Source organism: Homalodisca vitripennis, chromosome 4 (genome assembly GCF_021130785.1).
Source record: "Homalodisca vitripennis isolate AUS2020 chromosome 4, UT_GWSS_2.1, whole genome shotgun sequence".
NCBI classification, from domain to species: domain Eukaryota; kingdom Metazoa; phylum Arthropoda; class Insecta; order Hemiptera; family Cicadellidae; genus Homalodisca; species Homalodisca vitripennis.
The window spans coordinates 56,447,081-56,464,013 of NC_060210.1; the positions used below are offsets into that span (position 1 = coordinate 56,447,081).

The 16,933-nt window shown below is 38.4% G+C and overlaps 1 protein-coding gene across 2 annotated transcripts in view; it reads left to right on the top strand.

Annotated features, from left to right (window-relative positions):
• Positions 1-11,242: 11,242 nt before the first annotated feature.
• The window catches only part of LOC124359333 (casein kinase I), a 79,649-nt gene continuing 73,958 nt past the window's right edge, over positions 11,243-16,933 (top strand). For both annotated transcript variants that reach the window (XM_046811998.1, XM_046811997.1), the window contains exon 1: positions 11,243-11,522. In XM_046811998.1, coding sequence (XP_046667954.1) covers positions 11,397-11,522 — 126 coding nt within the window. In that variant the 5' untranslated portion in view covers positions 11,243-11,396. The remainder of the gene's footprint in view (positions 11,523-16,933) is intronic.

Genomic DNA, 16,933 nt, shown 5'->3' on the forward strand with positions numbered 1-16,933 from the left:
CACCACCAAATTCCATGGTTGAACATGCCCAATTATAGAACCCATTCTTGTCTATGTAGAAATGAAGTTTCTTGTAAAAGTTCAAGGTTACAGAAAACAGAATTTTTTACATTCTCCGGTAGGCAAAAGATAAATTGTATGCCTACTGAGTGGTTGGCTTCGATGACGCTCCACCAAATTCCATGGTTGAACATGCCCAATTATAGAACCCATTCTTGTCTATGTAGAAATGAAGTTTCTTGTAAAAGTTCAAGGTTACAGAAAACAGAATTTTTTACACTCTCCGGTAGACAAAAGATAAATTGTATGCCTACTGACTAATAAGTGGTTGGCTTCAATGACGCTCCACCAAATTCCATGGTTGAACATGCCCAATTATAGAACCCATTCTTGTCTATGTAGAAATGAAGTTACGTGTAAAATTTCAAGCTTACAGAAAACAGAATTGTTTACACTCTCCGGTAGACAAAAGATAAATTGTATGCCTACTGAGTGGTTGGCTTCAATGACGCTCCACCAAATTCCATGGTTGAACATGCCCAATTATAGAACCCATTCTTGTCTATGTAGAAATGAAGTTACGTGTAAAATTTCAAGCTTACAGAAAACAGAATTGATTACACTCTCCGGTAGACAAAAGATAAATTGTATGCCTACTGAGTGATTGGCTTCAATGACGCACCACCAAATTCCATGGTTGAACATGCCCAATTATAGAACCCATTCTTGTCTATGTAGAAATGAAGTTTCTTGTAAAAGTTCAAGCTTACAGAAAACAGAATTGTTTACACTCTCCGGTAGACAAAAGATAAATTATATGCCTACTGAGTGATTGGCTTCAATGACGCACCATCAAATTCCATGGTTGAACATGCCCAATTATAGAACCCATTCTTGTCTATGCAGGAATGAAGTTTCTTGTAAAAGTTCAAGGTTACAGAAAACAGAATTTTTTACATTCTCCGGTAGATAAAAGATAAATTGTATGCCTACTGAGTGGTTGGCTTCGATGACGCTCCACCAAATTCCATGGTTGAACATGCCCAATTATAGAACCCATTCTTGTCTATGTAGAAATGAAGTTACGTGTAAAATTTCAAGCTTACAGAAAACAGAATTGATTACACTCTCCGGTAGACAAAAGATAAATTGTATGCCTATGACTAATAAGTGGTTGGCTTCAATGACGCTCCACCAAATTCCATGGTTGAACATGCCCAATTATAGAACCCATTCTTGTCTATGTAGAAATGAAGTTACGTGTACAATTTCAAGCTTACAGAAAACAGAATTGTTTACACTCTCCGGTAGACAAAAGATAAATTGTATGCCTACTGAGTGGTTGGCTTCAATGACGCTCCACCAAATTCCATGGTTGAACATGCCCAATTATTGAGCCCATTCTTGTCTATGTAGAAATGAAGTTACGTGTAAAATTTCAAGCTTACAGAAAACAGAATTTTTTACACTCTCCGGTAGACAAAAGATAAATTGTATGCCTATGACTAATAAGTGGTTGGCTTCAATGACGCTCCACCAAATTCTATGGTTGAACATGCCCAATTATAGAACCCATTCTTGTCTATGTAGAAATGAAGTTTCTTGTAAAAGTTCAAGGTTACAGAAAACAGAATTGTTTACACTCTCCGGTAGACAAAAGATAAATTGTATGCCTACTGAGTGGTTGGCTTCGATGACGCTCCACCAAATTCCATGGTTGAACATGCCCAATTATAGAACCCATTCTTGTCTATGTAGAAATGAAGTTACGTGTAAAATTTCAAGCTTACAGAAAACAGAATTGTTTACACTCCGGTAGACAAAAGATAAATTGTATGCCTACTGAGTGATTGGCTTCAATGACGCCACCACCAAATTTCCATGGTTGAACATGCCCAATTATAGAACCCATTCTTGTCTATGTAGAAATGAAGTTTCTTGTAAAAGTTCAAGGTTACAGAAAACAGAATTTTTTACATTCTCCGGTAGACAAAAGATAAATTGTATGCCTACTGAGTGGTTGGCTTCAATGACGCTCCACCAAATTCCATGGTTGAACATGCCCAATTATAGAACCCATTCTTGTCTATGTAGAAATGAAGTTACGTGTAAAATTTCAAGCTTACAGAAAACAGAATTGATTACACTCTCCGGTAGACAAAAGATAAATTGTATGCCTATGACTAATAAGTGGTTGGCTTCAATGACGCTCCACCAAATTCCATGGTTGAACATGCCCAATTATAGAACCCATTCTTGTCTATGTAGAAATGAAGTTACGTGTAAAATTTCAAGCTTACAGAAAACAGAATTGTTTACACTCTCCGGTAGACAAAAGATAAAATTGTATGCCTACTGAGTGGTTGGCTTCGATGACGCTCCACCAAATTCCATGGTTGAACATGCCCAATTATAGAACCCATTCTTGTCTATGTAGAAATGAAGTTACGTGTAAAATTTCAAGCTTACAGAAAACAGAATTGATTACACTCTCCGGTAGACAAAAGATAAATTGTATGCCTACTGAGTGATTGGCTTCAATGACGCACCACCAAATTCCATGGTTGAACATGCCCAATTATAGAACCCATTCTTGTCTATGTAGAAATGAAGTTTCTTGTAAAAGTTCAAGCTTACAGAAAACAGAATTGTTTACACTCTCCGGTAGACAAAAGATAAATTATATGCCTACTGAGTGATTGGCTTCAATGACGCACCATCAAATTCCATGGTTGAACATGCCCAATTATAGAACCCATTCTTGTCTATGCAGGAATGAAGTTTCTTGTAAAAGTTCAAGGTTACAGAAAACAGAATTTTTTACATTCTCCGGTAGATAAAAGATAAATTGTATGCCTACTGAGTGGTTGGCTTCGATGACGCTCCACCAAATTCCATGGTTGAACATGCCCAATTATAGAACCCATTCTTGTCTATGTAGAAATGAAGTTACGTGTAAAATTTCAAGCTTACAGAAAACAGAATTGATTACACTCTCCGGTAGACAAAAGATAAATTGTATGCCTATGACTAATAAGTGGTTGGCTTCAATGACGCTCCACCAAATTCCATGGTTGAACATGCCCAATTATAGAACCCATACTTGTCTATGTAGAAATGAAGTTACGTGTACAATTTCAAGCTTACAGAAAACAGAATTGTTTACACTCTCCGGTAGACAAAAGATAAATTGTATGCCTACTGAGTGGTTGGCTTCAATGACGCTCCACCAAATTCCATGGTTGAACATGCCCAATTATAGAACCCATTCTTGTCTATGTAGAAATGAAGTTACGTGTAAAATTTCAAGCTTACAGAAAACAGAATTTTTTACACTCTCCGGTAGACAAAAGATAAATTGTATGCCTATGACTAATAAGTGGTTGGCTTCAATGACGCACCACCAAATTCCATGGTTGAACATGCCCAATTATAGAACCCATTCTTGTCTATGTAGAAATGAAGTTTCTTGTAAAAGTTCAAGCTTACAGAAAACAGAATTGTTTACACTCTCCGGTAGACAAAAGATAAATTATATGCCTACTGAGTGATTGGCTTCAATGACGCACCATCAAATTCCAAGGTTGAACATGCCCAATTATAGAACCCATTCTTGTCTATGTAGAAATTAAGTTTCTTGTAAAAGTTCAAGGTTACAGTGAAAAGAATGGAATTTGGTTATAGAACCCGTGAAATAATATTTTAGAGGCTCGATTAAGAAGGACCACTTCACACTAGGCAGTGAAGACGCCGAACACACTGATTTTAACAAGAGTTCACTAGGTTACACATAATGAGTTTTATGAACAGTGCATATTCAAATAAAGTTTAGAAATTAAACAGTTACCTTTGTTTTCATGAGAGGTACCTAACCGTAGTCTGCTGTTGTTGAGGGCCAGGTTGTGATCAGTAAGTGTGGAAATAGGCTGCTGTCTTGTAGGCAGGCGTGAAGACGGAAGATGTCCTTCACGGATTCACTCACGCACAATACGACCGCAAACGAATATAGTTTATAACACTGTGGCCAGTCCTGTAGAGCACGGTAGACGCGGGTGTCCGGGAGCAGAGACGTTCTGGTAGAGATTGCCAATCCAGAGCACTGACTTTAATGTTAATGTAAATGTACAACAAATAGAATAAACTAATATTTAAATGAGAGAGAGTAAACACAATGGGGGAGAGAGTAAGTATGGTAAGCAGTGGCTAGAGAGTACATGAGTGCCCCAGGCGGGATCGAGAGTATAATGAGCAAGCGTGCCTACGCTTGCAAGGTGGGCAATTGATAAGTCAACCGTTGTGATTGGTTGGTCAGTGTACAGTAAACAGCTGATTCGGGGAAACAATGGTTCATTGGTCTGTCACTGTACGTGAATATTTCAATCCAGTAAGGAATGGTATTGTAGGCACGAGGCCGCAGAAAGAGATATAGAATTAATGTATTATATACAGTTTAGTAAATAAAGGCAAATATAGAGTATAAGTTTGCACAAAAAATATATACATAATTATTGTTCAAACAAAAGTAGCCTTTTCATATTAGGCAATAAAAAACAAGTTATTTAATGCAATAAATACTTAACATACCGGCCCGCCTTGAATCACCTTGGGATTCAATGAGAGAAAGAGCAAGAGCAACATAGGCTCTCAAATTTACGGTGGTAGAGAGACAGTTAATTAATTGTAGAGGTGGGGTAAGAGAAACACCTTCACTGCTGGACGAGTGAGAGTTCCACTTGAGGTCTTGAGATGTACCACTCGAACTGTACCATCTTGTCCAGGAGTGACATCAGTGACCCGTGCAAGGGGCCAAGAGAGAGCGGGAGTATCCTGATGCACCAGGACGAGGTCTCCAGGTTGGAGGTTGCGGGAAGGAGTGCTCCACTTGAGGCGCTGCTGAAGAGTCTGGAGATATTTGACATGGACATGGTCAATGAGGAGGTCCACGACAGGGTGCTTCTTGGGCAGGATGCACGGGTAAGACACGTTCGGCGGGAGGTCAGCGTGGCGCAGTCTGCCGCCGACGCGGAGAAGTCCATCCGGACCCTGGAATGGGGCGAGGCGTTGAAGTCTGGTAGAACACGTCTTTCGGTCCCGCAGTAGAGCCAGATCTTCAGTGAAAGCTTCCTCTTGCACGGTCTTGAAAATTCGCAGCTGGGGCGGAGTCCCGTTCTGTCTTGGAGAGAGGTCCGAAAGTGGCGGTTTGGTGAACGACAGTTGTGGATAAAACGCAAGACGTAGGCCATCACGTGCAGCAATTTCCTCCAGGAAGAGTACTGGATGAGGAGGTCCCACGTAGGCGGTGCTGTGGCCAAGGCAATGACAGGAGTGGAATGCTTCAGCTCCCCTAGCTCCTCCAGAGAGACCGAGTCCAGGCTGGAATCAGTATCTGGCCAGGCCGAGGAGGGGAGACGCAACCAGTCGGGTCCATGCCACCAAAGGGGATGATCCACCAATTGAGAGGGAAGGATCCCACGGGAGGCGCAGTTCAGCAGGATTGGAAAGCACTGGGTATGTAGCGCCAGCACTCCACAGCCACAAGCTCTTGGAGTTTGCGCCACACGATTAGCCACATAGGTTTTGAGGCGATAAGAAGGTGTTTTGATCCACGCGAGGGTCACACAGTAGAGTCGCACCAGCAGACAATAGAACCAAAACTTGTGGGTGGGAGCTAATTGAGTAACACAATATTTCACAAGTTGGGCCAGGAGATGAGCTGCGCATAGCTCCAGTCGGGGGCAGCGTCACTCTTTTGAGAGGAGCGACGCGAGTTTTAGCCACAACTTGGCTTACGTGCACCGTGTCATTGGAGGTAGAGCGGATGTAGACTACAGCAGCATAGCCTAGTTCTGAGGCGTCAGAGAAACCGTGCAAGTCCCAGTGAGTAGCAGCAGAGTAGGGAATAGCACGAGGAATTGTAATAGTAGCAACGTGCTTAAGTTCAAATAAAAAATGTCGTGCCATTTTTTGTATATTTCTGGAGGGAGCGGATCATCCCAATCTATGCCAGAAATCCATACGAGTTGCATGATATTTTTTTGCGAGCATTATGCAAGGCGCCAAAAAAACACCAGGGGTCATAGACTTGAGAAATGAGACTTAACACTTTACGCTTAGTGGGGTTTTCACAAAGAAAATTAAAATTTAAAACGTAAACGTGTCAGTCAGAGGGGTCCATTTAAGGCCCAAAATAGAGAAATGAAGTCTCCTGAGAGGGTTTGCAGAAAAACTGGGATTTCCCGATGATCTTCAGGAAGGTGTTGCAGAAGTCTCGGAGAGTTCGAGACCCATTTCCGGAGCTCAAAGCCACCGAGCCGAAGGAAGTTTTGATGAGTTGATCTTGAAGTTCAGCGGCGAGTTCTTCAGTTCTCAGCCCCCGCAGATCAGGTCGTCGACGTAGCTCTGGTGCTTGAGAATCTCAGCAGCATGGGGGTAGCGGTGACCTTCGTCTTCTGCCAATTGATGTAGCGTTTTGATGGCCAAGTAGGGTGAACAGTTCAGGCCGTAGGTAACTGTCGTGAGCTTGAACGTGGACATCAAGTCGGTAGGGTGATCACGCCCATAATATCAGTTGAAAATGTTGATCGTCAGGATGCACCTTGATTTGGCGGTACATCTGTTATCTGATGTCACAAGAGAACACTACGTTTCTGAAGGCGGAAGCGCAGAAGAATGTCACAAATATTATTTTGCAGCTTAGGTCCCGGTCAACAGAGTGTCGTTGAGAGAGAGTCCGGAAATGGTTTTGGCACTGGCGTTCCAAAAACGACGCGTAGTTTGGTGTGCTACTTTGTGCCTTTAAAAACACCGTGGTGTGGGCATATAGTAGTGGGGAGTGCTTAAGTCAGGAGTAGGGCAGCCCTGCATATGGCCTAGAGAGAGATATTCATGTATAAAATCAGAATATAAATTATAATTACTCCACATTAGTGGGAGCGTGGAGCTTGCGCTCGAGTGAATAGAGTCTACTTTCAGCAATGAACTTTGGAACTTCCCAGATGAGTACTGGTGTAACTTGAAAGGGAGAGGCGGACCATATATCGACCCTCACGGTCCCTGGAGTGCGTGGTATAAAAATATTCATCGCATTGAGTTTTCCTCTGCAGACCTTTTACTGGGAGCAGGCAGTTCCTCTTGTGTCCAGAAAACGCTGCAGAGAGGCGTGGAGGTCCACCTCAGCAATCGAAGAGAAGAGAGACAGCCATAGTAGAGACAGACTGCGTCAGTGGTGTGCAGGGAGGCCGTCCCCATCAGCATGAAACCCAAAAACAGGTGCCCAGGGAGGGCGTGAGGTAAATTTGAGACCAAGAGAGTAGGTCTCGTGAGTAAGAATATGTGGAAATAGCGCTCCACCAATAAGCACGTCAATGGCCACCAGGAGGTGGAAGGTTGGATCAGCCAGTGTAATATTTTTAACCTTATTCATGACCTCCTGATGATTATTTGCACTCGTGGGAGATCTACAGTGATTTGTGGCAATATGTGGAACGAGTGCGGGGCGGCAACTGGGTGGCCAGCAAGAGTTTCCACGCCCAGAGTTAAAAATCCGCGTGTGTGAGCAGAGGTTTGAGAAAGGCGGCGACAATTAATAGTGGCCGGGACGGCGCTGTGTACCCAACAGTTGGGAGGCTTTCTCGCTAATAAAATTTAGCATGCTTTCCTGAATCAATTAAGGCACGAAAGACATAAGCTTGTCCGTTAGAGGCGGTGAGCTTGACAAGAGAAGTACCCAGAAGAAACCGTGGTACTAGGGGCGAGGTCTTGATGCAGTGTGCCATGAGCGTGTAGTGTGGTGTGTTCGGCCGGGGCTAGGAGGTGAGAGCGCTGTGGTCGCAGGCGAGGGGCGGACAGCAGGTGTAGGTGTTGCACTGCTCTGTGCAGGCCGGCCGCCGTCAACGGCCGTTCTCCACAAACGGGACGAACGCGGTCCGATGTACTAACCATGGGACGTGTTGGCCCCCCCCCCCCCCCCACCCCCCCCCCCCCCCACCCCCCCCCCCCCCCACCCCCCCCCCCCCCCACCCCCCCCCCCCCCCACCCCCCCCCCCCCCCACCCCAGGAGGATGAATATGAGGAGCAGGAAGGAGATCAGCCAGCCTATGCACCTGGAATGTACTGAAAAAGGTAATAAAGCAGTATTTTTTTCCGTTTTTTGTGTTTTTCCGGAAAAGTTGCGGTTTTCAATACAAAAGTACATTTTTTCTCAAAAACTACAAATGGTAGGAATATGAAATTTTTTTTGTATGTTTGTAGCACTGTTTTACATATGTGGAACCACTAAAAACATCACATTTCACTGAGTTCAATATTTATATACATACATATACACATATTTATATAGGTTTTTGACAAGCGTTAAAACAAAAATATATAACTTTTAGGGTATATGCCAAAAAAAATTTTTTTTTTGGTTTCCACGTGTTCCCCTAGAAGCCCTCTTTAAATGAAAAAAAGAATTATGAAGATACCTCAAGTAGTTCTTGAGATAAGTGTACCTATGTTAACATTACGAAGATAGGGCGAAGTGCTCCCCTTAATCCATCAAAAACTAAAAAGAGTGTAGCCATACTTTTAACTCACATTATATATCTAGTTGATACTTGCAGAGTTTTGTTTCATTTATGTATTGCATTAATAATGTTTTCATTTATATCGTAATTTTCAAATTTTATAATAAGAATATAATAAAAAAATAAAATAAAAGTTAAATATTATGTAGAGGTTTTATTTTATGTATAATACCAATACAAAACCAAACTATTAACATTTATAAAATATAAAAAGCATAATTTTACTTTTGAATCCTTGTTTCAGAAAATGCAACAATATAAGAATAAAATGGAACATGATTCTGCATTTTATATATATATATATATATATATATATATATACCGAGTGTCCCACGAAGAGGTTTAAACTTTTGATTTTATATTACTTGCCCATTTATGAACCAAACATTTTCAAACTCTACACAATTAATAAGGTAGTAAAAATATTCTATTAAAATTAAAGCTCCATAACAATATTGTAGAAACAAAACGTGACATATTGAAAATTTTACCATTTTACATCCTATAAAAATCCATTTCTTGAATTTGATTACTGCGTTGCAGTTTTAAAGAACAGCTGTTTAATAACGCTCATTGTTGAAAACAGCTGTTTGATTGAAGAATATTGTTAGTGCTATAAAAACATAACCGGACCTCCTCCATTACAGTTTTACTGATATTGAAGTTCGATAAATGGCTTTTAATGTTGAACAAAAAGTGATGCGTTGTGTGTGAGCTATTGCTTTTGGCAACATTACATAATCAATTAGACAATTTCAGGTTGCCTATCCAGGAGTTGAACCACCTAGCAATCCAACAATAACTTAGTGAAAAAATCTTTTGTTAGAAACTGGAAGTGTCATAAAAAAGTACTCTGGAGGATCAAATGAAGAAAGAGAAGTACTAGTACACGCTTCAATGTTCCACTCTCTATTTAAAGTGAAATCACTAAGGAAGGTTGAACTTGTAACTGGTGTTCCAAAGTCTTCAGTACAGAGAATAATTAAGAAAAACAAAATTAAATCTTACAAAAGGCACCTAGTCTGTAATCTTCTTGAAGATAATCGGACAGGAGAGTGGAATTTTGTCCTCGTATCACTGAGTTTCATGAGCTAGATTTTAATTGGCATACTCAAATTGTTTTTTCAGACGAGTCCACTTTTTACCGCAATGGTGCTGTAAATAGGCATAATTGTGATTATTGCAACACCAGTAATCCACACATTTTTGAACATACTCTACACATATCAAAAGGAATTACTGTTTGAGCAGCTGTCAGTTTTAATGGGGTGCTATCTACGACATTTCAGACAGTACAATGACTGGGAATAGGTATGAATAGGTTTTAAATGAACAAGTCTTGCCTCCTTTTACGGTTCCAGGAATGGATCAAGCAACCTTCTAACAAGATTGTGCTCCTCCTTATTTCGCAAAAATCTGTCAAGCGATTACTAAATGACAACCTTCATGGCCGTTGGATTGGTCGTGGAAGTGATTTTTTTAATTGGCTACCCCGATCTGCAGATTTAACTGTGTGTGATTTCTTTCTATGGGGTTACTTAAAAGAACAAGTTTTTACTCATTGCTTCAATAATGATGAGGAATTAAAACAACCAATTGAAGAGGAACTTCAATGGATACCGCAGAATTTCTTTTTAAGAGCTTACTATTCATTTGTTAAGTGCTGTTATCAGTGTGTCACTGTGGATGGATTACAGTTCGAATAACTGTGGACTGTAATTGGAGGTTTTTTAATAGGCTATGTTCGCATTTTCTGATTAAAATGCTTTATTTCTCTGGAATATGATAATAAATAATTTTACAAAACCAAAAATACTGTTTTTTTAAGTATAGTTTATCAAAATGCCACCATTTTGTTTCAACAATTGCTAGGAAGCTTAAATTTTCACAGAATATTTTTAAAACCAATTTAATGAATTTTTTAGAGTTTGAAAATGTTCAGTGCATAAATGGGGAAGTAATATAAAATCAAACATTTAAACCTCTTCATGGGACACCCAGTATATACAAATTGTAATTACATTTTTTTTTTTTAAATTGTAATCTCACCTTAAGTAATTGTACTTTGATATAACATTTAGAATATTTTGTTCCACATTAAAAGGGTTATTTAGTATTGATGTGTGTATTAAAGAAGATACAATCTTAAACCTCTTATTTCATTGTAATTTTTGTGTCAATGGCTTTTTTATTGCATTGTTACTATTTTATGGTTGTTTTGGCATATCATTTTGTTATATTAAAATGCATTCTTATCTCGTATATTTGAGTTGTTAATATAACTTTCCATGCTATATAATGTGAGGTTAGAATGTTGGTTAGAATAATGAGGGTAGAATGGTGTTATTGCTTTACATGCCTTTTATTGTAATCCATTTTTTTTGTCTCTGTTTATTTCACTGTTAGTGATAAATAATAAAATGGTGATATCAAACTTATGTTTAGTATTATTACAAGAAACGTCAAGTGCTGGATATGAGGATATCTTAAATAAAACATATTTTTAATCAAGGAAAGTAAGTGACTACTTACTTAACACAGTACGTTAAAAATGTAAAATTTACTGACTTGAAAATGTGCTTGTATGCAGATGTATGTTGCATCATGGTTCTGGCGGCTTGGCAACGCTTGTCGAATAAAATCAAGGCAGCTGTTGCTGTTACCTCTATGGCTGGCTCGAGTCGCTAGATCCGTGGGTCGGTTGTGAAAGATGTCGGAGAAGAGCGGATGGTGAAAACCTGCGCGATTTGTAAATAGTTATTTCCTATTTGTGTAAAATTTCTATTGACATTTTACTTTATCTGTTAATTAACATTAAAAAAATCAATTATGGCTACTCTTGGTCCTTCTTCTAAACCAGAGTTTGTTGTGAGTTGCAAGTATCGTTTAGTTCGTAAAATCGGTAGTGGTTCATTTGGTGACATTTATCTAGGAATCAACATCACGAATGGAGAGGTGAGGTTCCTTGTTAATTATTCTTTTATTTTATACTTAAAATTTTAATTTACAAGTTTATTAAAAATAGTCTGACTCATATTAAATGTGAGATTTAATCACTTTTTGGAACCTTTTTCTAGACAAATTAGGTAGCCTAACTAAAAGGTGTACTGTAATGGCGTTGCTTTGGTTCTCATGGCCTTATTAGCCTGTTACACAATTACTTTTAGGGGTTTGTTGAGTTAGTTTCACTCCCAGGTAGGCATCACAGAGTTATTTTTACCTATGCACTAGGAGTACTATTAGGATTTAAACTATAAAGCTAAATAGAAGACATATGTAAAATTAACTATCTAGGCTATCTGTGGTTTAATTAAGTTAGCAAATATTTCAAAACAAGGCTAATTAAATTAGAGTAAATGATTTACTACTAGGTTTAAGTTGGTTATATTTAGAATTGGGGTAGTCTAGATGAGTTACAAAATAAGTCCAATCAATTAATTGCTGATTCTTTTGACGGGCTATACTGAATGACAAATAGATAGAGAATGATTAGGGGTAACTGGGTTTTTATAATTCTTAGCAATTATTAAGTTGCCTTCAATCTCTTCATATTTTAGTTTCACATTAGTTAGTCAAGTAAGTAATGAAACATGGTAATCAGATTGATGTTGTTAAGCAATAAAAAGGTTCATAATTAAGTATTGTAACTGGGATTATGTGATCTGGGGTTCAGCCCGAATTGATGGCCAGGGGATATTTTGATCAATACTCGCTTGTGCCAAATCGTTCATCATGATCTAATCATTGAAAAGGATCGATCACAAATGCCTGTGGTCATCAGTGTGGGTTTCAGTGGCGACTGATGCCACCCTATATTTCTGAGAACAGAGTTGCAGTATAGTAAGCAGCTGCCACCATTACAATTTTATCAGAGAAGCAAAATATTTTATTCGAAATACGTAAACTATTGTATACAAAATCATTCTAATTATAGGTGTAGGCTTATTTTACAACTAATTATTGCATCTTTTTAAAAAGGTCTAGTATTGAACAACAATATTGTTCAAAATTAATCAAACAAAGTAAAATAATTTTCTATAGTGTTTCAGTAAGCTTACATTATAATTAAGTGGCCACGAGCACAATTAAATCATCGATATTCATGACCATCTTAAAATTCTGAAAAAAAAAATGTCAGGACAAATGATGGGGAGACCTTTATAAACGGCCTACACTTGTTATTTCATTGTTATCGAAAAATTTGTTATATCTAACTTTGGTATTATAGGCTGTAATAAACATTATACGCTACAAGAATTATAATATTAACAAGAAGAATAATGGTACATATTAAGATCGGCTACTACCGCTCCGATCGCCATAATTTTGTTCATACTAACACAGGTTAACGTAATTTCACCGAAAAAATTGTCCCGATTGTCACCGTAGCCGTTTACTCCCCCCCCCCCCAAAAAAAAAAAAAATAAATAAAATAAAAAAAAACCTGACTGACAGTGCATTTATTCGTTTTTTTGGTGTTATTAGTTCGTAGGGCAGTAGTCCAGGTACTACATCTAGTATAAACTCGTCTTGTCTTATCAGTGATAAACGCGCGCCGCTTATCTTTTGCCTGTAATGAAACCTGCGTTAGTTCTGTCTGAGTTTTGTGCGTGTAAGCAGTCATGGCGTGATCTGGACTTGGACTGTGCAAGCTCGAGTTAATTTTTTTTCTAAAAGAGCAGCAGCGCAAAACGCTGCGCAGCGGGCAATCATCGCGTGATCTGAGTTTTGAATAGGCAAGCTAGGGTCTTTTTAGCGTGTGACAAGAACCATCGCACGCCATGTCAATAACTTCACTAATTACTCCTTGTCCATGTGGGTTTGTTTGTTTACGTCTGGCGGTCAATCGAAGCCGTCCTATAGGTCACGTGATCCGCCCGGCCAATCGGAAACTTTCCTGTTAGTCACGTGACTACTGTCAACTCATCAAAACGACCAGGGTCGGCCATTGTTTTTAGTTTGATAGTCAAAAATCTTGTTATTTATGTGTTTTGTATTGCCAACATTGTACTGCCGAAAAACTGGTTTTTATATGTTAGCGATAATCGGGACTATTTTTTTCGGTGAAATTACGTTAACCTGTGTTAGTATGCAAAAAATTACGGTGATCGGAGCGGTAGTTGCTGATCTTAATATTTACCAGAATAATACACTAACTACAAGTTTTAATGAAATAAATTTAACGGGTAGGGTACCATAAGCGGACCCGGTTTTTTATATCGAAGAATGTAATCATCGATACCTAATATTCGCATCTCAAATCCTAGACTATGAATCGATATATCCAGTTTTCAATAACAATCATATGTTTTAAATTAAAATATGAACGTAATATTTACAGTGATCAAACAAATTATGATAACCAAAATTAGGAAAACTGAAGACGACCATATTTGCTCCTCTCACAGTTAAAGTTGTTTCTTTCCCACAAATTTCACATAATGGGTTTTTCTGCACGAGTCCAACATGTTGAAGTCATGAAAAACATGTCTTATCATCTTCCAAAGCAATATCGTGTAGTTTTCTAGAATTGACTGTCATTTTTAAGAATCAAATGTTACTTATATAAAATTGAAATATTACATTAAGAGTATTATTTGAAAGTGTTTAAAAACAGCTATTTATATAGATTATTTAATTAATTGTTAAAAATAATTAATCAGTATCGATTGATTATATCGATGGTTATGATCAAATAATATCGTTTGCCAATTTCGATATAAAAAACCGGGTTCGCTTATCTTACCCTACCCAATTTAACAATAGCATTATAAATAAACCAACTTTGCTCTAGACCTAACTACCAGAAAAACTACAATAAAATTGCAGTTTCCCCGGATAGCAGTAAACAATCACTTGTATGAAATGAGGTTTTAAGGTCACCAACAATTAGTTACTTCATATAGTTCATTTTTAACATAAAAAATATTGCAGTTAATAACTTGAAATCACATGGTAAGTTAGATAAATTGTAATATTGAAATATTCATTGGATGAAATCAATCCAAACGTTCAATAAAAATAACTGAATAACGGGCGTAGATCGCTTATTAAAGTCTACCCCAAATTACTTAATAGGTATTTCAAATAACGATATAGTTCTGCTGGTTTTAAATCTTAAAAAGTAATGTATTAAGGATAAATAAAAAACAATATTTGTGCAATTTCTATTTATAAAATGTTACAAACAAAACAATAACTTTACTATTTTCAAGCATAAACGTGTCTGACACTTTGTTAAACACACTACACCGTCATTCTACTTGTTGCCATTAGTCAAAAACCAAACACTATTTTACGTTGAATTAATTTGGAGTAATGATGTATATAGTAAAGCTATACTTTTATATGTAAAAGAAATGCTTTTGTTTTACATTATAATATGTAATACAGGGTGTTCAACTCTGTGTAAATAATAACCCTGTTGGAATTATTCTTCTATCAAAAACATCCTGTAGCATCTCCATACTAGAGCCAGCTGTATGGCAAGTGGCTCCATGCAGTTGCAGCCAGCAGTAACGATCATCCTCCTGCAATAAGCATATGAACTGTTTGATAATGTCTTGGTAAAGGGAAGCATTCACAGTGGTTTCAAAAAAAAAAAACGGAGTCTCTGAACAAGAAAATTACTGTTTAATTTTTAATACCTAGCTATAACTTACCCATAATACCCATACTAACTGATATCATACCAAAGGCCAATACATGAACTAACCAAACCTAGCTAACCTAGAGTGTTGTAGAGTTTGTTTAAAAATTGCCTGAGTAAGGTTATGTTTATGTTTTGAGTATCATTTAGTAAGTAATTTTATGCAGGGTGGCGCAGAGAAACGGGAAATTTTGAAATAATCATAATAAACCAATGAATTGTACAAACAACTTTTTAATGCGTTAGGCAAGAGTGGAAATTACATGATAAAAGTTGGAAATAACAATAAAGTTAAAGTCACTTTTTAAAAATAACATGAAGTTAAGTGCTGTCCATTGCGCCTAACACATTCATTCAATCGATTTCGAAAATTTATCATTGTGCGACGCAATGTGTTCTCTGAGATGTTGGTGACGTGTTCTTCAAACTTGAGTCTTGAGCTCAAGAAGATTTCTTGGCCTAGTGGTACACAACGCTCTTTAGATGTCCCCATAGAAAGAAGTCGCATACTGAGAGGTCTGGAGACCATGGAGGCCAAGTGACGTTAGTGTTCCTTGAAATTATGCGCTCCCCAAACAAACGCCTCGGTGCTGCCATTGACAGATTGGCAGTGTGTGAGGTGGCTCCATCCGAAGATTTACATTACTTTTTATGTTGATGAGTACATATTCATGCTGCTGATCGCGTCTCGATCTCCACACACAGGCTATGCCCATGTGGAGATCATTTCCTGTTTTTGCATGTATGTTGAGATCTTTGTAACTATGAGAGAGGAAATAAATAAATATTCATTCATTCATCCTGTTGAAACCAGGTTTGCTGAATGTCAATATCTGGAAAAGCATGAAGCCGTGGAGCAAAAATTGTTTCCAGCGTTTGATTGTAACGTTCAGATGTAACAGTTACAGTGCAACCATTACCTTCCTCAAAGAAGTAAGGTCCAATTATCTCTCAACAAGACACTGCACACCATTCATACAGTAACTTTAAGGCTGTGTAACGGACGTTGATGAAGTTCACCGGGATTTGTGCAAGCCCAGTAACACATGTTCTGCTTATTGACATGCCCATTTAAATGAAAGTGGGCCTCATCAGACATCCAAAGATTTTAAAGGAAATTTGCGTCCTCATTGATTTTAGTCAGTAGCTGTTCACAAAATTGTAAGTGTAACTCACCGTCATTTGGTTTTAGAGCTTGAAAAATCTGAAGCTTGTAAGGATGTAACTGCAGGTCGTCCAGTATTCTTTGCACACTCCGACGCTCAAGTCGCAATGATGAGGCAATTTTTCGTACAGAACAACGCAGACTCCTTTCCACTGCGACTCGCACTGCATCAACATTTACTTGGGTCCGAACAGTCACTATACGCCCAGGAGGTTTTTTTTTATTTAAGGCCGAACCAGCCTCTTCAAAATTCCGAACCCATGATGATATGGCATGTGAAGAAGGAACTCGACCGCGGGGAGGAATATCATAATGGCATCGGAACACTTGTTGTGCAGATGTTACACTATCGCCATTTTTGTAATACGCTCTCATGGCAACGGCATGCTCCAAACCACTCCACTGCTCCATCTCAATTAAATGACCATTACAACTTGTGTCATGACTTCCGTCCCCCACTCCTACGAGACTTCCAGGTGTACCAACAACATCAAAATTTCTCGTTTCTCTGCGCCACCCTGTATTACACATAATTTTGTATTGGTTGTAATT